This window comes from Carcharhinus amblyrhynchos, chromosome 8, assembly GCF_965287045.1.
Source record: "Carcharhinus amblyrhynchos chromosome 8, sCarAmb.v2.hapA, whole genome shotgun sequence".
Classification (NCBI taxonomy): domain Eukaryota; kingdom Metazoa; phylum Chordata; class Chondrichthyes; order Carcharhiniformes; family Carcharhinidae; genus Carcharhinus; species Carcharhinus amblyrhynchos.
This window is the reverse complement of record NC_137331.1, coordinates 64053404-64081097: the sequence shown is the minus strand read 5'-3', so window position 1 is coordinate 64081097 and position 27694 is coordinate 64053404. Positions and strand designations below refer to the sequence as shown.

At 38.1% G+C, this 27694-nt stretch overlaps 1 protein-coding gene across 1 annotated transcript; it reads left to right on the top strand.

Annotated features, from left to right (window-relative positions):
- LOC145346653 (syntenin-1-like) lies at positions 1-27678 on the top strand. The gene is made up of 9 exons (XM_080194193.1): positions 1-137; positions 3485-3555; positions 6704-6782; positions 9520-9620; positions 9948-10109; positions 13458-13633; positions 21309-21480; positions 24342-24433; positions 26920-27678. The coding sequence occupies exons 2-9, from the start codon at positions 3505-3507 to the stop codon at positions 26972-26974; spliced, it is 888 nt and encodes a 295-aa protein (XP_080050319.1). The 5' UTR covers positions 1-137; positions 3485-3504; the 3' UTR covers positions 26975-27678.
- The last annotated feature ends 16 nt before the right edge of the window (positions 27679-27694 follow it).

Genomic DNA, 27694 nt, shown 5'->3' with positions numbered 1-27694 from the left:
TTCCTTCCGGTGTCTCGAGCTCCCGTCACGAGTGGGAGCGGAGGCGGGTTCGGTGAGTGTGGGGTTTCTGTGTCCTGGGGTTCGGTTGTCTGTGTCCGGAGGGTCGCTCAGCATCAGACAGTCAGCAGCCTGTTCAGGTGAGGTTCACCCTGCTCTACTCTCTCCTTCCTCGGCCCGCTGCTCCCAATTTACAATCCGCTCTTTGTTCACATACCGTTTGTTTTCCGCTATCCGGACGGTCTGAAGGAACTGTTTGCGTCTCACCAGGGAACTGGGCAGCGCACCGTCCCTGGAAAGAAGTGGACTAGTTTAAATGATGGGACTCGTTTAAATTACGGGGGCCCAGAGTTCACGTCCTTCTGTAATGGGATAGGGGTTATAGTGACTGATGCCCAAGAGGGCAGTATGGGGTGGGGGAAGGGACAGTGATTGGGGAGGGCACAGGATAGTCCCTGAAGTGTAATCTCCTACACAAAATTGGAAGATAAAACAAAGGAACAATATTTTAAAAGGGCCACGCCGACAGAAACCAGGAAGAATACGAATATTTCACAACCTTTGCTGTGAATAATGGCATCATCAGTATAGATATGAGTGTTGTGTAACTGGAAGAAAGGAAAGGAGGCCTTGAATGTAATGGGGTGAAGAATGTAATCTGGTTGGTTGCAGGATAGACAGGGCTTCTGATACATCTTCGTGGAAAGGAGTTTAAGAAGCAAAACTCTGAAACTTATTACATCAGGGTGAAAGCAGAATCTAGTCATTCAAATAATTAATTTAAAATAGACCAGGCCTGCTGTGTGTGTTTAAACTGGTCTCTTTGGCTCATACAGACTAACTAATTTTTCAAAAAAAATCTGCTGTGATTGGGAAATAAAAAAGTGTTGAAGAAAAAAAAAATCAGTGTTTGACATGAAAAATGGCTATTATATGAATATTGTTAGAATGTGTCACAAGCATTAAGAAAAAGCTTAAAAATAATTCAAGAAGCTCTTTCATAATTTTAGATTAATCTAAAACCATTATTTGTGAATTGAACTATGTCCAATAACTGACATGCCATTGGCTTGAAGGTAAGGCAGACTTAACTGGGTGTTATTGTTACACTGCTGTTACTGTTCACCAGCATACGTTAGTACAACTTGCCAGGGCTGCTTTGACAGCTCATTCCAAAGCTGTGACTTCAGTCAGCAGATTTATGTCACTGCCTTCTGTTCCTTCTGTCCAAAGCCATACACCAGCCTGACTGGGAAGTGTATTGCTCTTCTTTCATGGTAGCAGAGTCAAAACTTTGGAATTCCCTCCCTTGTGGAGCACTGAGAATGTACTTGCACCACGTGGACTATATGGGTTCAAAAGGCAGGCAATTAGGAATAGACAACAAATTCTTTTATGTCCAAGGAATTAATATTTGAAAACATGTCTGAGACACGCATTTGGAGCAAGACACATTTGCCCAATTGGTGATTTGATGACTTTAAGTCTGATAATGACTTTGTATAAAAGTTGTGAAAACAAATGATGGAGGGTTTGCAGACTGTATGGTTTGTAAGTTCTTTTGAATCAGCCTCTACCTTGAGATTTTTCTTCTGTTAAAGGTATTATATAAATCCAAGTTGTTGCATTGACTTGACCAGTTATTTTCAGGAACTGATCTTGCCCTGAAACTACAAATGGAATAATTTGAAAAATCTTCTGCATCCAACTTTTATCCAAAAAAAAGTTTAATGTAAATTTGATAGCACAGCATGATGATATAGTATCAATTTTTATTTTCTTTCCTTAATGTTTCTTGCTTGCTGCGTCTGGCAACATACCAGTTGTTTTGCACTTGGCTGATATACCATCTGGGAGTAAGGTGCAGGTGGGTGATGCACTAAAGTATCAGTCTAGATCTCTGTGCTCGGTCCTGGACTAGGATTTGCCATTGAGAGTTGAGTGCCACCAACTGAGATCTGGCTGACATCCTTTCCTCCTTTTCTCAACTTTCTCTTTGTCTCACCTGTCCAACTTGTGTATTGGAATACAATGTGGAAACAGACTGTTCTGCCCAACCAGTGTGCATTCGTGTTTATCCTACGATTGAGTAGTTTTTAAAAATTCAGTAGCTGACTTTTCAGTCATTAATTCGAGTAGTTCCACAGCCTCATGTGATATGTACACTTAAAAGTGGTTTCTCTCTTTTCTGTCCTGAATCTCTTCCATTTAACCTTGTATTTAGAAACCTTTATATAGAAAGTGTTTCTGTCTTCCCTGTACCATTATTTCATAATTTCAAATACCTATATCTAACTTGTGTTAGTAAAAAAAAGCTTTTTTTTTCCAAGTCTCTCTCAGTACTTTTATTCAAAGCTGAATTCTAGTGAACCTATGCTGCATCCTGTCTGTTGTCTCATCAACTTTTCTTTAGTATGGACCCTTAATTATGTAATCAGTTGGTGGTTGTGCAGGCTGCTGAGACCATCATACTAGGATTGTACAGATACTGGAAAATAATTCTAACGGTGCTCTGTCCTCCTTGGTTAAATGTGATGCCATTGATATGGTCTCAGATGGTTGACATGAAGAAGGACGAGAGCAAAGTTTGGATTGGGGACTGAAATCAATAGCTTTCAGTCTACTCAATGTTTAACTGGAAATCTTTGTACTGGATATCGAATAAGCAGTCTGATAATTTAGCAACAAGGAAATCCTTAGGTCAAGCTGGGTGTCATCAGCATCTGTGTGAAAACGTGTGTGCTGAGGGGGCTAAAGATTGTCACTCAAGATTACAATGTTGTAGAAACAGGAGGAGAAGCCATTGCAAATGATATTTTCACTCATTGTGGACTATATTAATAAGAGTTGCTCTCTTGTTATCGACAGATAGTAGCAAATGAAGATCATCTTTCACACCAGTGCATTTTTAAAATATTTGGTATACTGAAAGCCCTTCCAACCCCGGCTCCCCCAAAATAAACTTGGCATTCAAGGAGTTAGGTAAAATGTATGTTGTCTTTCAGGGAATATATTCACAATGCATGTTCGGTCGTCATATACCAAAATAATTTGTTTCTTAGCCAGTTTTCTTACAATGACATGTACATCCTTAGCCAGTCCAAAAGTGCTGCAGTTTCTTCTGCATTTCTAATTATTTCTGAACTTCAATGGCAAAACTATTGTTGCACCAGTTCAGTCGGATATATGCTATTCATTTAAATGTTCTGTGATAAATTTGACCCCATTATCCAATACAAGTATGATAAATTATATCATGCTTACATTTTCTCTTAATGTACACTCAGAGAATAAGGAAAGAGATTTTACTGGATGAAAGATAATTACTTGCTTTTGAGTGCCACCATTATGACATTTCACCATTGAAAATAACAAATCTGTTCCTACAATATTTTAAAAAGTGTGTGTATTGTGCTAAGGGATAATTTGCAATATTTTGAATCACATGAATGTTTGCTGAACAAAATGTTTCTTTTTCCTTCTTCAGGCTTTTACATTTGATCAAAGATGTCTTTGTATCCATCCTTAGAAGACCTTAAAGTAGACAAGGTGATCCAGGTAAGTGGAATAGATAGTATTTGTCAGTCAAGGTTCCTTTTACCATCCATCAAATAATCAAACCTAAATGTAGAACCTGAGTGTAATGGCTAGAATTTAATACTAATCAATAAATACAAAGGCAAGGACAAGAAGCCAGAATATATTTCAGGAAAATTAATTGAAAGCTTGATCATGGGTGGGCTTTAAGAAAAGATTTGAAGGGGAAGGAAGGTGGTGAATTGAAGACATTTAGTCAGAATTCTAAAGCTTGGTATAATTTTAATGCAAGACAGTGGGGTTAGAGCACAAGGAGCCAGAATCTAAGGAATAGAGAAATTTTCAAAGTGATATTTTCTTGCACTAGAGCTGCTTTCCAGAGATTATTAACACTGATTTTTGTGTTCTTTCAATACAAGCCTTGTTCTAATCATTTCAGTTGAGTTTAGGTTAATACTGGATTATTAATTATCTGCATTCAAAGAAATTTATCCAAAGCCTGGTTTGGTTATTTTTGATCAGTATGCAGTGAAATAATGTCACAATTGCTGTCTTTTAGTTTTCTTTGCTTTTCAGCACTATTTTTTCCTAAAAAAAATCATAACATAAGAAATAGGAGCAGGAGTAGGCCATCTAACCCTTCGAGCCTGCCACCATTCAATAAGATCATGGCTGATCTGAAGTGCATCAGTTCCACTTTCCCGCTTTCTCCCCATAACCCTTAATTCCCTTGTCTATCAGAAACGTATCTACCCATGACTTAAATGTATTCAGCGAGGTAGCCTCCACCACTTCAACAGGCAGAGAATTCATGCAAATATACAGCAGGGTGCTCATTATTTGTAAAGTGAAAAGATTTGCTGTACTATTTGTGATGTATAACTTTAATTAGACCTCAGTAGATACTGATTGCTAGTTAATTCCAGTATTGTTTCTATTTCACATCCTTGTACCTCTTGGGTCACCAGAAGCAAAGTGAACTGAGGAAAGAAATGGAGGAACATGGCAGATGTATGAAAACAAAGTGAAATGCTATTTTTTAAACAGTGAATGGAAGTAAGGAGAGTACAGCCAGTTTCATAAGTTTTTTTTTTGTAACCTGTCTTAACACTCACCATCAACCTATATTGTATGAGTAACATTACATAGATATCCTTGAGTTATCTCAGTTATGTTGCCAGTATCAGTGATAATTAAGGATAGTATTAAGTTATGGATCCATGCATACTATGAGGCTTTTCAAATTCGTTTTGTTGAGGACTCTTCATTCGACCTCCACTGGATTCAAGTGTGTTGATCTGTGCTGAACCATGCAGTTTTCCTTGTATAGGACTATAGTAAAGAGTAGGACCAGATGAAACTGCAGTCCATCAGGTCCTTGTTTCTGTACTATTTCCAACGTCTCCCTGGGCAGTCTGTTCGATACATTCACTATCCTCTTAAATGAGTTATGTCTAGACTTTTCTAACCATTTCCCCGACTCTAGAATTTGTACCAAGTTCAAAAATATATTGTTGAACTTCAAATTCCTGTTCCCTTAAGAATATTGAATAATCTCTCCCCTGGGCTTTTCTCTTTTCAGTAAACAAATGCCAGTCTGTTTAGTTTTTCCTTGCAGTTGAGATGTCTTTAGTCAGATGTCAGTTTGCTTGCCATTTTCTCCACTTGGTTCAGTGCCTGGCTATCCTTGATGTATATGACTAGAATTGTACATAGTACTCCAGATGTAATCGTGCCAATATTTTGTACAGATTCACAATTTGTACTCTTTCCTGCTGGCTAAACATTATAAGATTCAGTTTTCTTTCCTCTTTTATGCACTGCTGTTGATTTCACTGAACTGTACATCCATATCGCCTACTATTGTTTGCAGCATAGAACCATTTGTTTATGTTTCTATTGTTTACTTCTATAGTCTTATAGTTTACATTTAAACTGCATTTGCTACATGAGCCCAAATTCCAAATACGTTTGAGTTTATAATAAAACTGGAGGGAAATATTAAATGATGAAATTGAAACAGTGCTGGAATACATAATAGGGCTTATTAGGCCTTGGTTGGATTGATTCATTTCTGTTGACAGCTACTATTTTCTTTTTCTGGGTTGGCTAATTATTAATTCTGCAGAATCTTTCTTGTGCCGTGCTTCTAATCACGTGGATTAATTGTACAGATGAGAAGTATCGAATGCCTAGCTAAAATGAACCATTCCTGAAATTTGTGATTGAGCAAATTTTTCATCATGCTTGCATGCATTGTTTCATAAAAGCATGCAAATACACTATTCTAAATTGGTAATAAGATTGTGTTTGAAAGTTATACATGTAAACTCACCCCAAGATTTCACATAATCTGGTTTAGATGAACACTACAATACAGATGTGCAGTACACACTTTCAGGATCAGTTGTAGAATCGAGTGCTGATACCAATTTAAGTAGATGTAAGAAATCCCTTGTCTCTATCTGAAGCTGGCTTGGCCATTATTTCTTCAGTAAGAAGCCTCACAACACCAGGTTAAAGTCCAACAGGTTTATTTGGTAGCGCAAGCTCTTGGAGTGTTGCTCCTTCAGGTGAGTGAAGAGTTGTTTACTAACAGGGCATGCATAGATACAGATTCAATTTACAAGATAATAGTTGGAATGTGAGTGGGGAGAGGGTTAAGCACAGGTTAATGAGATGTGTATTGTCTCCAGCTAGGACAGTCCACTCATTGTCTATACCTTTAAGGCTTGATTACCTGTAAAGACTTGCATTCCAAAAAGGATGACCAGGAACTCTACTTCAGAAGGGAAATAAACAGAAAAGGTTGAGAATTCACTTTACTTCTAGCCAATCCTGATAATGTTGTTACATCTTTGGACATCGGCCATGACAACTGTTGCAGTGGATTTCCTAATTGTGTACCTTTTCAATCCTTTGGGACATACCCATATCTTTTTTCTTGGTTGTTGACTACATTTGGATCACAGTTTTCCTATTAGATTGTTTCACCTATCTTGTAATTATTATTTAATTATTTTAATTGTATTGAAGTTCAGTTTTAAACTTTCACTTCTCGTCTTCACTACCTAAGAAAAGAACTTATTAATGAAAGCTTTATTCCTTTGCCTTTCACCTTTCATCTACCCAGCAAGAATGTAAAGCATATTTTCAACATGTTTTACAGGCTCAAGCTTCATATGTGGCAAATTCTGGAACACCTGCAATTTTGTCTGAAACTGCAACCTCTCCACCTTCAGATGGTGGTAAGTTAATGGCATTGTGGAGAGAGTGAGGAAGAGTAATGTGGCATTGTTCATAAATAGTGCATCAGTTATAACAATGAGGGCAATATACCAAATAATGTGAAGCTATTTTCTTTTAAGGCTGCAAGTTTAATTACTGTTAAGCAAATACATGTCTCTTTAGAGTTTAACTTTTAAAGTTCATTCATGGGATGCGGGTGCTGCTGACTAGGCAGCATTTATTATCCATTCATAATTGCATTTAAGATGATTGTGGTGAGCTGCTGCCTTCAACTTTTGTAGTCCATGTATGTAATCACATGCACAGTGCCCTTAGGAAGGGAGTTCCAGGACTTTAACCCAGCGGTGCCAGATCTGTTAAATTCCATCTCATTTAACATGGTCGTGTCACACAAGATGGAGGGCATCTTCATTGTGAAGATGGGACTTTGTCTCCACGAGGACTGTGTAGTGGTCACTTTTATTGATAGTCACAGACAGATGTGTTGGTGAGGATTAAGTCAAGTATATTTTTCCCTTCTGTTGGTTCCCTCATTACTTGCTGTGGATCCAGTTAAGCAGTTATGTCCTTTAGGGCTCGATAGTAGTGATGCTACCAAGCCACTTTCGGTTATGGATTTTGAAGTCCTTTGCACATTCTGCACCCTTACCAAGAGCTTCCACCAAGTTGTGCTCAACATGGAGGATTAATAAATCCTCATTGGAGGGGGAACTGGTATGTGGTAATCTCTCCTGTCTACATACCATTGTATCATCACCTCTGCTGGATCTGTACTGCTGGTGGGTTAGGACATACACAGGGATGTATCTGAGGCATTTTCTGTAAAGAATGATTCAATGAGTCTGACTATGTTCCTTGATTAATCTGAAACGGCGCTCTCAATTTTGGCACAAGCCCCTAGATGTTAGTAAGAAAGACTTTGCAAAATTGATAGAGCTGCGTGTGCCATTTTGTTTCTGCTGGATGATTCAGTTTTATTCCTTTGAGACTTTATAGAGGTTTGATGCACCAAATGGCTTGCTAGGCCGTTTTGGAGAGCATTAAGAGTCGACCACCTTGCTGTAGCTCTGGAATCACTTGTAGGCGAGAGAAGAATTGCCAATTTCTTTCCATAAATGACATTCCTGAACCAGATGTGATTTTATGACAATTGACATCATTAGTCACCATTAGACATTTCATTCCAGACTTTTTATTTAATTTAAATTTCACCATCTATGCCGGGATTTGAACTCTGGTCCCAAGAGCTTTACCGTGGGTATCTGGATCACTTGTCTGGTGACAATACCAGTATGCCACAGCCCCATTGTTCATATGTAGTTAGAACCCTGGTTTTCAAGTATGACAGGTGGTGCAGTTCAGAATCTGCAAAAATACTATTTATTTTGCTTCCCAATGGGTTAATTGTGTATTTCAGCTGACATAACCCTGCCTTGTTATCTTTGTGTGATGATGGACAAGATTTGTGTTACTAAGATGTACCAGTTTCCTGCTTGTGGCATTAGTCACACAATATTCTATTTTAGGGCCAGGAGTTTCCTACTTGATGACCTGAGGCTTGTTCACTTAATTAGAATTTGTGGCCCTGGAAATGATTGAATCTTGACAGCAGAATAATAAATTTGTACTAACTGGCATATTTAACTTGAAAGCAGTGCCAGTGGACCTCCAAGGCATGCGTGATGTGCACTTGTCGCAAATAGAAGATGAACTGTTTTATTACTTTCAGTATTTCATATTGATTTGGGGTGTTTACATTTTTTCTTTACAAGCTCTATTTCCATGTTAGTGCATCTGTACCTAAGACTCGAACGAAGTTAAGAATGTATTATGCTGGCAATTTTTGTTTTTGTGTACAAAAGCAATGTTTTTAAATAATCAAATTAATGAGAGAACAAGTGATAGAAAAATTATATAGATGTTGAAATTAATTGAAAAAAGCTTTATATTGGATGGTTTTATTTACTGGATAGGAATACCCAGCCAAGGCATTTGTATATTTGTCAGATATGTACAGATACAGACCCTTCTCTGGAAGGACTCAAACTGGTTACGTTTGAAGCTGGTGCCCGAGAGCAATTTGAATAAAGCCCTTTTTTTTTATTTGTTATATGTATATTATCTGTATGCACTTGGCCTAAATCTGGCATTCTTCACTCAAAGGGTGGTGAATCTCTGGAATTCTCTGCCCGTTGAAGTGGTGGAGGCTGCCTCGCTAAATATTTTTAAGAAGCGGGTTGATGGGTTTTTGATAAGAGAGGGGATTAAGGGTTATGGGGAGAGGGCGGGAAAGTGGAACTGAGCCACAACAGATCAGCCATGATCTTATTGAATGGCGGGGCAGGCTCGAAGGGCTAGATGGCCTACTCCTGCTCCTATTTCTTATGTTCTTATGTTCTTATGTGTCCAGTCCAAACTTCCCAGATATGATGCCTGGTAGCTATAGATGTATCTATGTAGGTCGATCACATATCTATCTAGAGGTCCTCAAAATGATACGATGCACATTCATTCCTTATCCCTTGTCCTTAAAAATTCATGTTGAGTTTTTCTACGTGAAAGTTATTGTGTAACTGTGGATAATTGGTGCTGAGGCTCCAGTGAAGCTTGATTTGAGTTCAGCTTTGAAACTATTACCAGTACGGCTTGGTTTGAAAGTTGGTCTTTTTTTTTGCAGTTCAACTGCATTTTTGTAGAACAAACTGCAGTCTGAAAAGCTTTTGAATTTTTTTGCAGGCCTTTATCCCCGCTTGTACCCTGAACTGTCTCAGTATATGGGACTTAGTCTGAATGAGGAAGAGATTCAAAAGAATATGGCTATGGTTGCAGTACCAGAGGTAAGTGATGATGCATTTCTTAATATTACCATGTGACATGATTTGAAAAATTGTATTTTCCACTATCACTACACCCCTCTCTGCCAACACCTCCACCCCATCCAAAAAAAAGCAGCTAATTTTCAATTTGACCTACTGTAACCATGTTGGAATCTGCAGAGCACGACTGGAAAAGTGCCACTTAGATCATCATCTCTAGTTTCCTCATCAGTGTAAGCATAAAACTATTTAGGTAATGGAAAAGATCCCAGAGCATAGCGTGAAGAGACATATAATGTTTTTAAAAGATGTTTAAAAATCATATTAATATACTTTTATATCTGACAGCAAACTGTTGCTAGACCATCTAGCATAAATTACATGGTGGCACCCGTGACTGGAAGCGGTTTGGGTTTTCAGCGAGCTGAAATCAAACAAGGTATCAGGGAATTAATTCTCTGCAAGGATCAGGATGGAAAGATTGGCATTCGCCTCAAATCAATTGACAATGTAAGTGCCACTTACTATAATTTAGAACCACACAGGGGTGTGTAATGCTGAACCCTTTAGAGTAAACAAAATGTACCAAGAGATGTTTCATATTTCTTCACATTGATAATGATGCAGAGTCTTTATTGAAAAAGGGTGGTTTCGTTAAGGCTTTTATTGTTTCTGTTTCCCTCAGTGGGTGCTGGTGGAGGAGGGGATGGTATTGAGATGGTTCTTGCTGTAGAAAAGCTGGGCTAACTTGCAGGAATTTTTGGATTCTATTCTTCCCTCAAATATTTGCACAAATGTTAAGCAGAGAGTATTTTTCATCCACCCGAAAGTCTTTGAAATCATTATCTTGCACAATACACCTCGGATGACATTGCTGATTTTGAGGGCTGCTATTGATGGGGATGAAGAAATGGATGACTGGTATGCATGTAAGTACCTGATACCGTATGCTTTCTACCAGCCAGTCACAGAGCAATATATTAGTTGATGTTATGGCAAGGGCTATAGCCCAGGCTCCCCCCTCCATTCCTCCAAGGCAATCTTCAGCTGTTTCACCAATGCCTCAGGTCAAAAGTGGAAATGTTTTTGGATGATTGCACAATATTCAGCACCATTTTTGACTTGTTATACTGAAGCAGCCCACGTGCAGCAAGAGCTGAAAATAGTCAGGCTTAGGCTAATAAATGGCAAGTAACGTAAGTGCCAGGCCATGGCCATCTTCAACAAGAAAGAGTCTAACTAGCTCCCCTTGGCATTACCATTACTGGATGACCCACTATCAGTTTCCTGAATTGACCAGAAGTGGAACTGGACCAGACATATAAATACTATGGCTACAAGAGATAAGAGGCTGGGAATCCTGGGGAAAGTAACTCACCTTTTGCCTCTCCAAAGCCTGCAACCATTTATAAGGCACAAGTCAGGAGCATGATGGAGTACTTTCCACTTGCCTGGAGGAGTGCAGCAGCAACTACATTTGGGATGCTCGACTCCAGGTCACAGCATGCTGTTTGGCACTCCAGCCTCCACCTTCAACATTCAATCCCTACTCCACCAGTGCACAATGTTAGCTGTGTGTCCACCTACAAGATGCACTGCAGGAACTCAGCAAGGCAGCAGATGCATGGAAACACTGCCACCACTTGCATGCTCCCTGCCACTCTGACTTAGAACTACATCACCGACACTCTATTGTTCCCAGATCAAAATCTTGGAACTATTTTCCTAACAGCTATTGTGGGTATATCTATACCAAATGAGCTACAGGAGTTCAAGAAGGCAGCTCACCAGAGCAAGCTCATGGGTTTTTGGGAATGGGCAATATTTAATGGCCTATCCAGTGATATCCACATTCCACGAACTAATATTAACAGACTCTATCAATGATAATTGATGAGGAAGCAATAGTGGTGTTTGTTTCTTGTATTTAACATGTAGGAACAGGGGAGAAAACTTAATATTGTAGTAATTATTTGCTAACCTTGAAAAATAGCTGTCAACAGAAAGATGGTATTCTTTGCATTGACCTGCTGTTGTGTGTGAAAGCTGATTGAAAAGACAAGGATAAAACTCTATTTTTAAGCATTTTGACAAACAAGTCCTTTCAGCCCATTGTGCCTGCACTGAATGGCTGCCCACTTGACAAACACAGCTCATTCTTTTCTCCATGACGACTCTGAATGTTTCCTGCTTGGATGTATATCCAGTTCCCTTATGAAAGTGTCTTGAATCTGTTTCTGTAACTCTTTCAGACAGTTAATTCCACATCATAACTATTCTGTCTTTGGTTTGAATTCAAAGAATTGGGAATGTCTTTGAATTAGGAATACTAGAAAAAATGTAAACATCCCTTTTAAATTGTTTGGTCTTTACAGTTTTTCTCCTTGAGTGTATAAGCATGCTGTTCATCAGACATTTGAGCACCAAATCTTGAACAATTGCTAATCCAAAAAAACTAAGACTGCTAGGGTTAGAAAATAATGAAAACTGACCAAAATTCAAAAGTACTATAATTTGAAATCCTGCAACAGTAAGTTTGTGATCAAACTTTTGTTACAACTTGTAATACCTTTACTTAAAGTGTTCACCTGGCTCCCAACAAAAATCTTTGAAATCCAATGTGCTTGACCATGTTCCTTGAAAGAATTTTGAAAAGTCTCTCTATGCCAGATGAGGGCAAAATGTATAAGGAGGCTGTCTCCTTTTTTTAAAAAAATCTTAAAACATGATATTTTATTTATTGTTTAATGGCTTCAAATTTTCTACCAGAAGCATATTCCACTGTGGATGAAGAACTAAGCAACTAAACAATGTTTATTGCAAGAGTAAACACTTGTGAAATGTTTCAACATCTCCAGTTACATAATGTTTCAATGACAGTAAAACTCTATAAATGAGGGTTAAGCTTTTTGGCACCTCTTTGCTTTTAAACCTTCGTTCAGTTGGTTCAATAAAAACAATTAATATAAGGGAAAGCTAGACAGTTTATGTAAAGGATAGAAAGATACCTGATGGGCAGTGATGAAGTATGTTGAACAGGGGCTTTGGGAGCATAATTCTTGCATAGACCAGTTGGGGCGATATCCTTTTTCTGTGTTGCTCAAGTAAATGTATGTAATGTACAGGGCAGACCAGATAAGGACAACATTTTTTTTGTTCTATAAAGGCTGTGTTTGAGCCAGTTGAGTTTTTTACTTTTCAGTAAAGTAACTATAAAGTCAATCAAGTTCTATTTTTTTTCAGAAACTGAACTGAATGCAAGTCTCTTTCTTTACTATTATGTTAGCCCCATGGTTTTGTTGAATTGAAGTGGATTTTAACAGACAACCCGTTGTCATAGGACTTGGTTTCTCCACTGACCTTGATCTTGCTTTGCTTTACTCCACTCACAATCCTATTAATAATTAACATTCCTTACTTGGATTTGCTTTTTAAATGGTTTCTGTTTCTTATGATTGAATTTCTGATACACATTTGTTTTTCTTTAAATTTGAGTTAAAGGAAGCATTTGTTAAAATGTGCAGGTGATTCCCAAATTTTGAGAACTCTTTTAATAAATATGGTGGGGTTTAAGTGCATTCCATGTTCCTGAATTATTACTTGTATCTGGTTTGTTAAAATTATACCAGTTTACATAAATTGAACTTATGCAAGGCTACAGTATTGTGTTTTTATATGAATTCTTATTTACTTTAAGAACTTAATATCTGCTATTGCAAATAGGTTAGTAAAGGTTGTATGGTTTATTACCAGTGGTAGCACGAGTGTTATCCTTTTTTGTGGTGCAGTGAGGAAGGAGAAGAATACATGTTTTTTTTTCACTTGTATAATGGAGTTACATTTCTCTTTGCTTGCAAGGGGGTCTTTGTCCAACTCGTACAAGCAAACTCGCCTGCTTCTCTGGCTGGTTTAAGATTTGGTGACCAAGTCCTACAGATAAATGGTGAGAATTGTGCAGGCTGGAGTAGCGACAAGAGTCATAAAGTACTAAAACAAGCTTCTGATCAAAAGATTAGTATCATAGTTCGTGACAGGTAAGAATGTGTTCCTCTTTCAGCTGAAACTATTAGAATTTCTAATGAAAGTTGTTTTTTTTATTCTGTTTTAAAACTTGGAAAATTTTTAAGTTTAATTATTGGTTGGTTGAACCATACACTAGTTATCCCATGTAAGAGATCTTTATTTCAGTAGGGCCATTTTTTTGTGGAAGCAAAGAATCACCATGTTGTGTGAAGAATGGATTCCAGAGAATTTAATCAGGTGGCATGTCGCCACAATGGCTAATTGTCATGCCCAGTGAAGCAAGTTCTGTTCTTTAACTTTAACTCCTGTTCTGTAACTTTAAACATGGGGTTACATTCAGTATATAACTTTCTGGAACTGCCTTTTTTTTTTGAAAATACATTGAAGCTTTTTGTCTTACACTCATCAGGACAGAATTGTAAGAATACCAAATCTTAAAGGGAACAAAAATTTATACTGCATGCCGAGTGTGCTGATTGGCAAGTAGACTCTGATTAGACTGAGAAGAGGTAATTGCTGAGTTCAAACTTCATTTATCCTGCCACAAACTCGTGTGCAATGAAGATGCTGAATACTTCAAGATGTACCTATCTGATCAAGTGGACTCACATTGTGGTGTGCAGAATGTTTGGCTGATTTTTCACCTGCAGCATAAATTTCTGGTAATATTGTAAGGTCAGAAGGCTAGCCTAGACATGCCTATCTAGAAGCATGAAAAGGAAGTTGAATAGTCATCCTTAACCAGCATGACCATATTGTCAAAATGTAGTTATCTTTAATATCCAAATTCATATCTATTGGACTTGATGCGAAGCATGACCCCACAGCCCTGCTTGAAAGCAAGTTACAAAAACACTTGTTGGACTTGTGTCAGAGTAATTTGATGGGATTCGTCCTCATAGTTCACTTCTTCCGCATATGTATAGGCTGTCCAAGATATTTAAGTGATGTCCCTTTACTGCCTGTTTTCTCTGGTTCTACAGAACACTAATTGGTTGACCGAGCTGCTAATACAAGTTCTGAGCAAGCTTTCCACAAATACGCTGAAAGATTCTCTTACCTTTGGTCATACAGGATTTGTGTTTCGATAGCAATGTTTGTGCACTTGTTTGATATTACTAGCCCATTCAATAATGTACTGCTGAAGAAAGTTGTAGACTAATGCTCAGTGTCACACATATGGTGGTCTAGATTCACTGTCATTGTCTGAATCTGTATTCAATTGCGAGCTTAATAGCTCTCACAAATGAGTTGAGTTCAGTTTTATTGACATGATGTATGCCCAAATAGATGGTGTTGTAATAGAATTCCCCATAGGCTCAGCTGTTGCTAGCATCTTCAACAGTTTCCACGAGAAATGCATCTTTGTTGGAATGACCCTATGCACCTACTCTTTGCATATTTCGCTATGTAGCTGATATGCTTGCTATAATTTGAATCTGCATCCGCATGTAAGAATTTTCTTAATTGGCTCCATCTTCCACTCATTCACATTTGAAATGGAGCAGCCCAATAAATTCCCTTTCCTGAACGTGTGAATTAAGAAATCTGCCAATGGATTTTCTAATGATGTGTACAACAGCCCACGTTCACTGGAAAATATACTTGTAGTCAGATGGCTAACAGCTAAAACATCCACAAAGCATGTTGGGAAAAGTAGCCAGTATTACACAGAACAGTTATAAATGCAGAACCAGCCTGCTCAGTAAGCAGTGTGAACTAAGATGTACTCAACATAGAGTTGCTTTAGCTGCAAAGACTTATGCAAGGACAGATAAAGAAGAAAAATCATAGCAGATGTGTCCTGTTTTTGAAACTGGCACTGGACAAACTGATGACACCAGCTCATGTGTATATGTGGATAAGAAAATTCACTACTGGAAGAAACTCCATAAAAGGAGAGAAGTTAGCAGCCTCAGCAGTGAAGGCCTGTAGTACCAACCATCGCAGGGGCCACCCAAGATCCAGGATTTAAAAGGAGGTGATAACCCATCAAAGGGAGGCTGATCGTTTCAGCTTGCAATGGGTAGTATGAGTCCAAGCTGAGTCTTGTGATTCATTGTAACAAATAATCAGTACTCTAACAAGTGGAATAAAAAGCAGTTCTTTGATTTTGATTTGATTCATTGTTGTCACATGTATTAGGATACAAGTGAAAAGTATTGTTTCTTACATGCTGCACAGACAAAGCATACTGTTCGTAGGAAAATGAGAGAGTGCAGAATGTAGTGTTACAGTCATAACCAGGTTGTAGAGAAAGATCAACTTAATGCAAGGTGAAAGTCTGATGGCAGCAGGGAAGAAGCTGTTCTTGAGTGGGTTGGTATGTGACCTCAGACTTTTATATCTTTTTCCAGACGGAAAAAGGTGGAAGAGAGAATGTCAGGGGTGCGTGGGTCCTTGTTATGCTGGCTGCTTGTCCAGGCAGCGGGAAGTGTAGACAGAGTCAATGGATGGATGTTTACTTAGTGTTTTAAATATTAACAAAAGATAAATTGTACAAAATTTCTTGTGCTTCTTTGTCTGCCACATCATAGAACATAGAACTTTACAGCACAGTACAGGCCCTTCGGCCCTCAACGTTGTGCTGAGCTATGTCCAATCCCAAGATCAAGCTATCCCCTCCCTATAATTCTAGAGTGCTCCATGTGCTCATCCAATAACTGCTTGAAAGTTCCTGAAGTGTCTGACTCCACTATCTCAGCAGGCAGTCTATTCCACACCCCAACCACTCTCGAAGTGAAGAATCTACCTCGGACATCCCGCCTATGTCTCCCACCATAAACCTTATAGTTATGCCCACTAGTAACAGCTACATCCACCCAAGGAAATAGAGTGGACGTGCTGACGCTATCAATCCCTCTCGTCTTATAAACCTCCTAAGTCGCTTCTCGTCCTCCTCCCCTCCAAAGAGAAAAGCCCCGGCTCCCTCAACCTTTCCTCATAAGACTTACCCTCCAAACCAGGCAGCATCCTGGTAAATCTCCTCTGCACTCTCCGATGCTTCCACATCCTCCTTATGGTGAGGTGACCAGAACTGAACACTATTCCAAATGTGGTCTCACCAACGTCAGGTACAGTTGCAGCATAACTGCACAGCTCTTAAACTCAGACGCCCTGTTAATAAACGCTAACACACTATAAGTCTCAGTGACTAGATAGATCATATCAAATAGCATGCCATTTCTGCTGTTCACAACAGTCAAAGTGCTGATCCTACTCAACCAGCCAATGCTTGCAAAGCTAGAACAGACATTGCAGTTGGACAACACTTAGTAAATCCTAATTGTGTAAGAATTACACTAACAAACTATTTAGAAATCAGTTGGGTCTACAAGTTATATGTGCTAGAAACTACAATCATTCACATTTGGGTCCTGTCCTATGCAAACAAATATGTCCATGCATTGTGCCTTTTTCAACAAAAGTTTGGGGAACAGCCATTCCTTGGTTCATTTGCCACGCAATGCCTTCACTCCCTTGGTTTGAATTTATGCAAGCTTGGCAGTTAACTGTATTCTGGTGCACTCTCCATGGCAATATCTCCCTGAGTCTGTACTTGCCAATCCATCAGTACTCACTTCTCAAACAGTATAAATTATTCCCTTTGCAATTTGATATTCTTGCGATTCTGTCCTGATGAGTGCAAGATGAAATGTTTCCACTGCATGCCTCTCTTTATTTTTATTATTTTCAGATTTGCACTACCAAGCAATGAATTGTCTTTTATTTAAAAATGGGCACTAACAAATTTGAGGTTGCCAGAGATCAGGTAACTTTTGCAAGCCTCTGGAAAGTTCTCGAATGCAAATGGATTTCTCAGGTACGAGATGACCAGCCTTACTAGCTCAATGGAAGGGATCTATAAAGCAATGGCTGCAAGACATTAGAGCTATGAAGATGGAATGTCAAATGAGATCTTCAAATGACCTATGTGTAACCTGTATGTAGATAGGTTGTCCATTGTTCTCCCATTGTTTACCAGTTGTCCTGTCTCCAACTCATTACATAAACCATGGAAGGCATCAACATTTGTCAACACGTGGCAAAAAGTGGCTGTAGACAAATCTATTATTCTCAGAAACATACAGAAATGATTAGGTTGCAAAGATCATCCATTGCAGAACTGCTGAACAAGGCAAGCAAGACCTATGCCATTTTAAACCTGGAGACTGCTGCATCTTGCAAGCCTGCAAGTCTGATTCCTATTCCAAGTCCAACTGTAAAGAAACTTGACCTCATGGAGAAAAACTTACAAGTGACTAACTTCGTGACCTGCTGAACATCCATCTCTTGGAACGAATCCTGCAATAACTCTGATATGACTCCAGCTTTGAATCCTTTTTAAACTACCCTCTCAGATGAAACACCACTTTCAAAGGGTCCACAAGAACTGTTTTTCCTATTATGAGCCAGACGTGTGAAGTAGCAATTATGCTTTTGTTTATAACTTGTAAAAGCACGCCCTTCTGAAGTGCGTGAATCATAATTAGCCTTTTCGGATGAACACGTGGTTAAATTATCCTTTTTTAAATTTATAAAAGCTTGCTATGCTATTTTAATTGACAACATGTCCCAGATGTGGGGGCCTAAAAAGCACTCTGAATACAGACAGTAAGAGGTTCTAAGAGTTTGTTATTCCTGACTGTGTCCTTACCACTGTTAGGTAGAGAAATCCCATTCTAGGTTTGGATATGTATTTGGCTGCTTTCTCTAATTAATAGAAATAATGATGAGTATACCTGTCAGCCATAATGAGAAGATCATCAGTTCATACTGGACTTATTTTTCTATCAGACCCTTCCTTGAGTCCACATTCTTCCTCTTCTCCCCACACCCCGCCGGGAGAAACCAAAGGAAGACAATGCCACCTCAAGCTGATGAAAATTGGTTTTTGAAAGTTAATTTGAAAAACCACAAAATATCCGAACCTATCAATTTTTTTTCCTTTCCTTAACTGTGTGCTTGTAAAATTTCAAAATTGCATTCCAAAACTCTGCTCCTGTTCATTGATGTTGGCTCCATGTTGTTCTTTCCCTCCAATTTTAAATTTTCATCCTCATGTGTTAATATTTTTGTGACCTCTCGTCCCTATCTCTTAACATCTCTATGCCTTATCTTCCTCTACCCTTCTTCATCTCCTGCTTTCCTTAAAACTTTCTATTTTGCTGATTCTGACCTGTCTCAACCATTGTTAGCCATGCCTTGATGTGCTAGAATTCAGTGCTTAAACCTCACCTTTTCTCAGTTTTACCTCTGTTTTAAGGCCCTCCTTAAAATCCACTTACTTGACTAATCTTTTGGCAACCACTTCTATTATGCCTCTTTGCTTAGCATTGTGAGAAACGCAGCTCACAGTCAAACAATTTTAGTCGAGTCAAGTTCCGAAGGAGCAAGATATTTTATTTAGCGTTCTTGCAAGACCGGGTGTCCAAAAAAATAGGCACACCTTACATCGATTTGCAGCACATTTTTATACTTCTTTTACAAGCGTTGTAATGGCTTTGCAATGTGTTGTTCTCCCCTAATTGGTGGTCCCTGTCCCATCTGTGTTGTCATTCCTCTATTGGCTCAAGGTGCCCCAAGTTTCCATCCCCTCTACTCCCCATCTAACAATGTTTCCTGTTATCACGAGTGCATTAGTAGACTCATCCGTCTTACTTAACACTGTTACATGTCCAGTTCAGATCGGCGGTAATCAATCTTTTGCCAACTTAATCACTGCTGTCCCGACTATCTCAGTGACCTTTTTCCCCTTTTATGCTCAGTTGTAGAAACAACACATCTTGTATACCATTTGCTTTTACAACCTGGACCTCGTACATTCCTTCAGGATGTGGTGTATGCTTCACTGCACACCACACATCTGGTGTTATTCCTACACCACAGGCAGTCTCTTTATTGTCCCTGACTATTGCTCTGTTAGCAGCAGCGAATTTTATGTCCTATATTTGTGACTAAAATCACAGTTGTTTCTATAATGTGGGTTATCAATGTGCCTGACTATATCCAGTCTACCTAACTTTAGGCTATTTTTCTATGGTGTACAGATATGTGTTAACCTGTTGCTCACAGCATCTATTAGTTTTTGGTCATGTTCCCATGAAGCACACTGGAAGAGATGTGTTAAGTGGTGGTTTGAAAAGCTTTTGTAATTCCAGTATTTCTCTTCTGAGGAATTTCATGTCTTGGATTCCATAGATTCCCCACAGTTCCAAAGGAGGCCTTCGACACATTGTCTGCATGACAATAATCCTACCTAGGCCCTATCTCCATGACCCCACGTATTTACCCTGCTAATCCCCTTGACATTAAGGGGCAATTTAGCATAACCAAATAGCCTAACCTGCACATCTTTGGACTTTGAGAGGAAATTGAAACACCCGAGGAAACCCATGCAGACCTGGAGAGAGTGTGCAAACTTCACATAGTCATTGAATGCAGGTCCCCGGTGCTGAGAGGCAGCAATGCTAACCACTGTACCACAAGAATTTAGTGTTTTTTTAATAGTTCATCTAAATGAGAGAAAAATGGATTGAAGTGGTTCAAAATACTATCCTTTTGCCTTCTGGTGCTTTTTAAAATAGTTTTGTTTGGCTGATGAATCAAGTCTGTTGAGATGAATTGGGATGTTTGGTTATACTCTGGTTCCCAATGTCTACAGCAGAATTTAGCTTATCTGAACATGAACCACTGAGGATAGCTGCTGCAGGCAGTGAATGTGCAAACTAATTTTTGCTTGGGCTCAAAGAATGTTGCCATGCAGCTTTCTTTCGAAATTCCAGAGGAGCTTAATCATTCTTTAAATTATCCTCGGAAACATGTGTTTATGTATTTAATAAAACCCAGTATGAAGGATCGAGATTTATAATGTATTGGATCATTAATGTTGAAATGTGAGATGAGTCACAGTTGATTTTATTTGTCATAAATATTGAACTAGGGAAATTGAAGTTCTGGAAAGGAATGGATTTAAAATGGGCAGAAGGACATGCTTTTATTTATGTTGCAACTTAATTGAGAGCTGCTGATATCCTGAAGTGCTTTATGGTTAAAGAATTGCTTTTGAAGCACAACTACTGTTGTGTGCATAAATATCACAGCCAGTTAGTGCACTACAGGATCACAAACAGCGCAAATGAATATTTGCTCTTTGATTTGTTGGTTACAGGACAAATGTTGAGAACTTTGCTTTTCAGATAATGCAGTGCATTTTTAAAAAATTAATGTAAGGAGGTAGATGGAACCTCAATTTAACATTTAATCCAAAAACTGGAAATCCTAATTTCAGTCCCACATGACTCATAAGAACATAAGGACTAGGAGCAGGACTAGGCCATCTGACTCCTTGAGCCTGCTCCACCATTCAGTAAGATCATGGGTGATCTTTTTGTGAACGCAGCTCCACTTGCCCGCCAGCTCACCATAATCCTTAATTCCTTTACTGTTCAAAAACTTATCTATCCTTGCCTTAAAAACATTCAATGAGGTAGCTTCAACTGTTTCCCTGGGCAGGGGAATTCCACAGATTCACAACCCTTTGACTCAGAGCAAATACCTGTACAATGGTATATTTGAAAGAGCAAGAGAGGAAAAGTAAATGTTATTTTGGGAATGGTCAATTAGATTGAAGTTGGTTGTTGGTTCGTTGTGTAGATAAGCTCATAAAATTTCATTTTTCTGTAGGCCCTTTGAACGCACCATCACTATGCACAAAGACAGCACAGGACATGTTGGCTTCATTTTCAAAAATGGAAAAATTACCTCGATTGTAAAAGACAGCTCTGCAGCCAGAAATGGACTTCTAACAGAACACAACATCTGTGAGATTAATGGGCAAAATGTCATTGGACTGAAGGTAAGGAATCTTGAGGTTTGTGATACAATGAACTGAGGGTTTGTTTATTTGCATGCATTCAGACGTGGGAGGAGGGTAGCAACATGGCCTCCTTTTCACTCAGTATAAAAGGGATAGATTTGCAGGGCCAAAGACCACAGAAAAGAATTATTGTTTCACATGAGTCCAGAAATTAATGTCCAATGGTATGTTCCTTCACAGAGGTTAACAGACTGAACTGATGCTGGGTAATTCACCTTTCCAGTAAAGTTGACTTCTGCAATGAGTGCCTCATCTGTGTACCTATCTTATAGGCAAGTACAGAAGTAGAAACTATGTAGATGGTGGCTAGGCATTCAAAGCTGGACAGATCTGCTTTACTCTGCTGCCGCTTGGTAGATGAAAAGATGGCAGACTGAACTTTGTAGTACAACAAGACAGTGGGACTAGTTCTCCCAGCTTGAGGTTCATGTCACATGACTAATCTCTCCATACCACCTTTGACAAAGGATGTGTATTCCTCATCTGGCTCCCAAATATTGTTAAATATCCCAGCCATTAAGAATTGAAGGAAGCTGTCCAAAAAGGTAGAGACTCCAGTCGGCCAGCCTGGATTCTGAAATGCAGGTTGTCTTTGCATAGTTCCCTTTTAACTTGTTCTCTGTGGCCCTCTGGGTTTGTTGGGAGTCTGTTAAAACATGGTGAGATGCAATTTATTTGATACTGGCAAATAGCCCCTTTGTCCTGGGTCAGCGTTTAGCCATTTAAAAGCTTTTGGAAATTAACTCTGAGAATAGTGTGAAGTCCCATTACATAGGATTAGCTCCTACGTATTTACAATTAAACAATGCCAATGATCCATGGTCTACTGTAATTGAATTGTGTAGCTTAATTGTTCAATCTTTTGTACTTAAAATGATTTAATTAAAATGTTAACTTTTCAGTTATTTTAAAAATGTGTTGTCACTTCACCACTAACAATGTATTTTATCTGAAAGTTTCCTTGCAGAGATTTCCAAAGAATAGTTTCTAATTTTCCCTTGTGTTTAAGTAATCTGGTTTGCTACAATTGCCAATCTTGAGCCTTCTGGCCCTTCATGGAATTCATTAGATTGGTCAGAATGGTATTGGCTTACAGGGGAACTTGCAGATGGTGGTACTCCTATGCATCTGTTGCCCTTGTGTGCAGAGCATAACCTGAGCAATTTTCCATATTGCCAAGTAGATGCTGTGACATTAGTGTACCTTTAAGAGATGTTTTATTTTTAAAATCATGATCACTGAAGCGCTCTCAGCTTCAGTGTTTCGCAGCTTACAGCCTTAACTCATGTCATTATGGCACTGGTTTATCTACGAGAGTCAATTGCTGCTTAAACGGGGGTTTGCTTATTTTTACTGGGATGTTTATGACTATGTTGTCAGGAGAAAGATTGGTTAGCAGGTCAGGTGATGGGGGTTCTTTTGTTTTCAGTTTGGAGCTGCATTTGAGAACTGCAGACTTTATCCAAAGGACTCAATTCCAGTATCACATGAGCATTAGTTTATGCTGAATTGAAGGGTATTCATAGGATTGGTTTGATTGGGACAGCTCCCTATATTCATTAAGGGTTATACATTATCATGGTTGTTTTAGTGTTGTTTGTAATTGATGGAACTTATTGCTAATATTCTTACTGTACATGTTAATTGTATTAAACGTTATTAACTCCCTGGTGGATCATTTGAATCAAACCTGAAGTGAAACCTATCATGTTTATCCTAGTCAAATTCAGGATGCAAAACATATGATTCAAGCAGGCTCCATAAAACATTTAGGAGTTTCTGACCTGAAACATAACAATGCTATTGTTGTAACTGTACTGGGAACAGCCTGCCCGTTGGTGTGGCTAATTTTGGAGCACAGGACAATAGCATAGTGATATTGTTGCTGGACCAGTGATCCAGTTACCTAGGATAATGTTCTGGAGACCTGGTTTAGAATCCCACCATGGCAGATTGTATAAATTGAATTCAATAAAAAAAATCAGGAATTAAAAGTCTTAATCATGAAACCATTGTTACGTGTGGTAAAAACCCATCTGGTTCACTCATGTACTTTAGGGAAGGATATCTCTCATCTTTACCTGGTCTGGTCTATATGTGATTCTAGATCCACAGCAATGTGCTTGACTTGTCAATGCCTTCAGGAATGGGCAGTAATTGTGGGCCCAGCCAATGGCACCACATCTGAACAAACTTTGAAAGAAGTGTTGTTAGAATCCATAGCCTTTGCAGTATCCAGTGCCTTGACATCAGATGGTGTGAATGGATTGATTGAAGACTGGGTTCTATGATACTGGGGATTTCAAAAAGAGGCTGAGATGGTTCATTTGCTTGGCATTTCTTGAATATGTTTGCAAATAGTTTGTCATTGGACAGATTCTCCGACCTCACCTGCTGCTGGGTTATTCTGGTCCTGCACTGAATGGAAAATTGGCTAAGCACCAAATTCTCCATTCTCGCTGGCTATGGCGGCAAGGCATAAACAGCTGGAGAATTCTGGCCATTATCCTTTGCACCGATGTGCTGGGCTCCCCCATCATTGAGGGTAGTAATACTTGTGGAGCCTCCTCCTCCTCCAGTTAGTAATTTTGTTTGTCCACCATCATGCATAATGGATATGGGAGACATCCGCACCCTTCCCACAGTAGGTCGTCATCCATCTTTAAAACAAACTAGATATAGAACTGTACAAGTGGGAGGAAAAAACTGCCAAGTGCTGTGAATGCAAAAGGTTCTTGGTCCTTTTTACATAATTGTGTTTTTATATGAAGTACATAGAATAACTGAAGTAATTTATAAAATTGTTAAATGTGGTTTGTTTTTTCTTGATACCTAAATAGGATACACAAATTGCTGACATTCTGGCCACAGCAGGAAATGCAATAACCATTACCATCATGCCTTCCTACATTCATGAGCACATGATGAAAAGGTAAATGCTGATTACAGTATGCTCACAGGACGTATTTGTCAATAGCATCAATCCCTAAAAGTTGGTGTCCTTCAAGATTAATGCTTTTAACATGATAACTGGTTGTTCAAGGACAAGACACATCACTATTACAGGGTAACTAAGAATGGAAAATAAATGCAACCTCAGCAATGGCACTTGCATGTCAATCATTTTTTAAAATTAGCTCAAAACATAAAAATGAAATTCTGTAAATAAAAAATTTATTTTCAAATAGCCAAAAAAGTTAATGTTTCAATAGCCCCTTTAATATGCTACAATTCTGAGACAACGTATTGCAAATAAATTTCACTTTAAAAGCTATGATTTTGTCCTCAAAATTCAGCATGTTATTTGGACATATAATTTCTTCAACCATCAGACACTTGGAGAGAGCCTCATGATATGACTTTGTTTTAGTGCCTATAACTTTTTAATGCAATTTGTCACCAATTATTGATCTGAGGGCTGCCAGACAATCAGATTGCCCTGCGGTCTTGAATGTTCCAATTTCCAGGACTCTACTGTGAGCATCCCAGGGAAAAAAAATTAAGCATTTTTCCTACTAGTGTCAGGATATGGTTCCCTATTTTCTTCCTCCTTCCTTTCTTGAATGGTAGGTTCGAGTTTGCACCTACTAATCCACCTGAACCATTTAGAATCTAGAGAATTCTAGATCAAAATTGATGCATGCACTGTCTCTATAGCCACCTGTTTTTTTATTGTCTGTGCTAACATTTAGCCCTATTAATTTCTTCAATACTATTTCCTTACTAATACACTAGATCCCAACTGTTTTTAGAATGTTTTGTCTTCTACCATGAAGAAATCTTTTGCTTGATTCCCTTCTGTTTTCTTCTTCCCCAGTATGATTTCTTATTTATCTGCCTCTGCAAAACCTTTGTTTACTTTTGGTTAACTTCTTCCTTTTAAAGCTTTTACAAACTGTTTTTATTTCTTGTTTAGCCTCTTCTTACTTCATGGTCTTTGAATTTTATTGTCAGGCCAATTACTCATTTTAGCTTATCTTGTACAAATATTATCTTTCATCTCATTACCTACAGTTGGCTCACTATTCCTGTGTAGTTTTAAATTTATTAAGTGAAATTGTTGCAAATTCTGATTTTTTAAAAAAATCTTAGCATTGCTTATTTTTCTTGATCAGCTCAACTCTCATATCTGCAGTTTGTTTTAGTCAAATTTAAGACTACTTATATACTTGAATTTTGTACCAAGTTTGAGAATGTTTTGAATTTCATATTATAATCACACTTCCCAAGAGTTTCTTCTTACAACATTTGATCTAACCTTGCTTCATATTACACCTACAAAAAAAAGCCTCCTTTCTAGTTGGCTCCTTCATGTACTGATCTAGAAAAGTATCTTGAATGTATTCATTTACTTGGCCTACACACTATTAAGACAAATTTAATTTTCCCAACTCTTGCAAAGGAAAGTTAATTTTCACATCTATCTTTCCTTAGAACAACAATCTACTACTATTGCTGATAAATGCACTCAGAGAACCACTATTATTGTTGGGTTCTATGGAATTCTATCCCCAGAAAGATTTCTTGCATGTTAGAGAAGGGCAATAAGATTAGATTATTGAATTCAGCAAGTGATTTAAAATTATTCGTTGGAATTTCCCTGGAGGTAGACTTTTAAGTGTTAAATTGTTTAACAATCACTCAAGTGGAACCTTGGTATTTCAAATTAACACTGAAAAAAAAATGCTATTTTCTCATACTTATTATGGCTTCAGTAGCCTTCAGTTCTTGAGTGGAGGTCAATTTATGAATAATAAACTGGGGAGCAGAAATTGAGGATTGTGGCCTCATTTTTAAGACTATGTATAAAATGACATATAATGTAGACTTTTTGCCCTTGTACCTGAGTATTGTAGAGTTGGTGTGTTCTGTTGGTTTCACTGAACTGTTGTAATCTTGGGAGTTTTAGTCATGTAACAATTTTCCTACTGACTATAGATGGCCTGAAGTGAATTTTTGATTTGACATTTTTGTATTCCCTAAAAATTGTGCAATAATGATGTGGAAGGTGATTAAAATCACAGGAACTGCTGGATTCTGATGGAATGCAAATTACACAGACCCTACATGATAGCATAATGGTGTAAGGATGACAGTGATTCATAAATAGACGTGTGTGTGTGTGTCTATATAATAGATCCAGATGGAAGGGCTTGCCACTTTGGATGCAAATCACAGTACTTTAAACTGATTTTGAACTCAAGCTGGTTGTGCTCATCTTTCTGATTTGTGCACCAAAATGTAATCCATAAATCAGTGTGCAAATATCTATATTGTATGCATGTTTTAGATTTAGAAATGTTTTTGAAAGACTAATGGCACAAGATTGAGTTGTTTAAGCAAAATTGTTTTCATGCTTTTTAGCTTCTATTTGTAATTGTAAACTAAGGAAGTTATTTTTCTCATTTGTCTTTCTAGGATGGCTTCAAGCATTGTCAAGTCTCTTATGGATCATGCTATTCCTGAGGTGTAAAGTCTCCCTGCATAAATGCAGTGATTTTAGTGATTCAACCTATTAGCCTCTTAGATGGCCTTAGTAGTTAAAACAGCAGCTTGGACCTAGCTTACACATCAAAACAGTTTTTAAGTGTAAAATGGCATTAACTGTTGCTGCCTAACTGCATACTTACTGTTAAACTAATATATAACAAATTATGTGCTGTTTTACTCAATACTATCTCTTTACATGGCAAAGGAATGGTGCATTAGCATTGTTTCTGATCATTCCATTTGTACACTTCATCATTCCATATCCTTTGATCACTCACACATGGTGTGGAATTGTGATTTGACAGTATTGAGCATTTAATTTCAGGAAAATTGTGAACCTTGATTTCCATGTTATAGCTAATCAATAAGTACATGATATTAGTCATCTACATAGATAATCAGTTATTTTTGGTCCTGATTTATGTTAGTACATTTATTCTGTATAGCCTGCTAGTCACTTTTAAGACTATCATTGTCCTTTAAATGCCTTTTTAAGATATGAATGCAGTTTAATTTGATTAAGTGTTCAAGATTCTTTATTTGTCGTAATGGTGTCATTTTCTTTCATGCTGCAATGTAAAATGTAACTACACTGAGGACAATAATTGAACTTGATGCAAGTACTTGCCTGACTTTACAATCTTGTGTATAGCAGTGTCATAATGTAACTAAATAAAATTTTTGAAAAAAACTTAAGTATCTG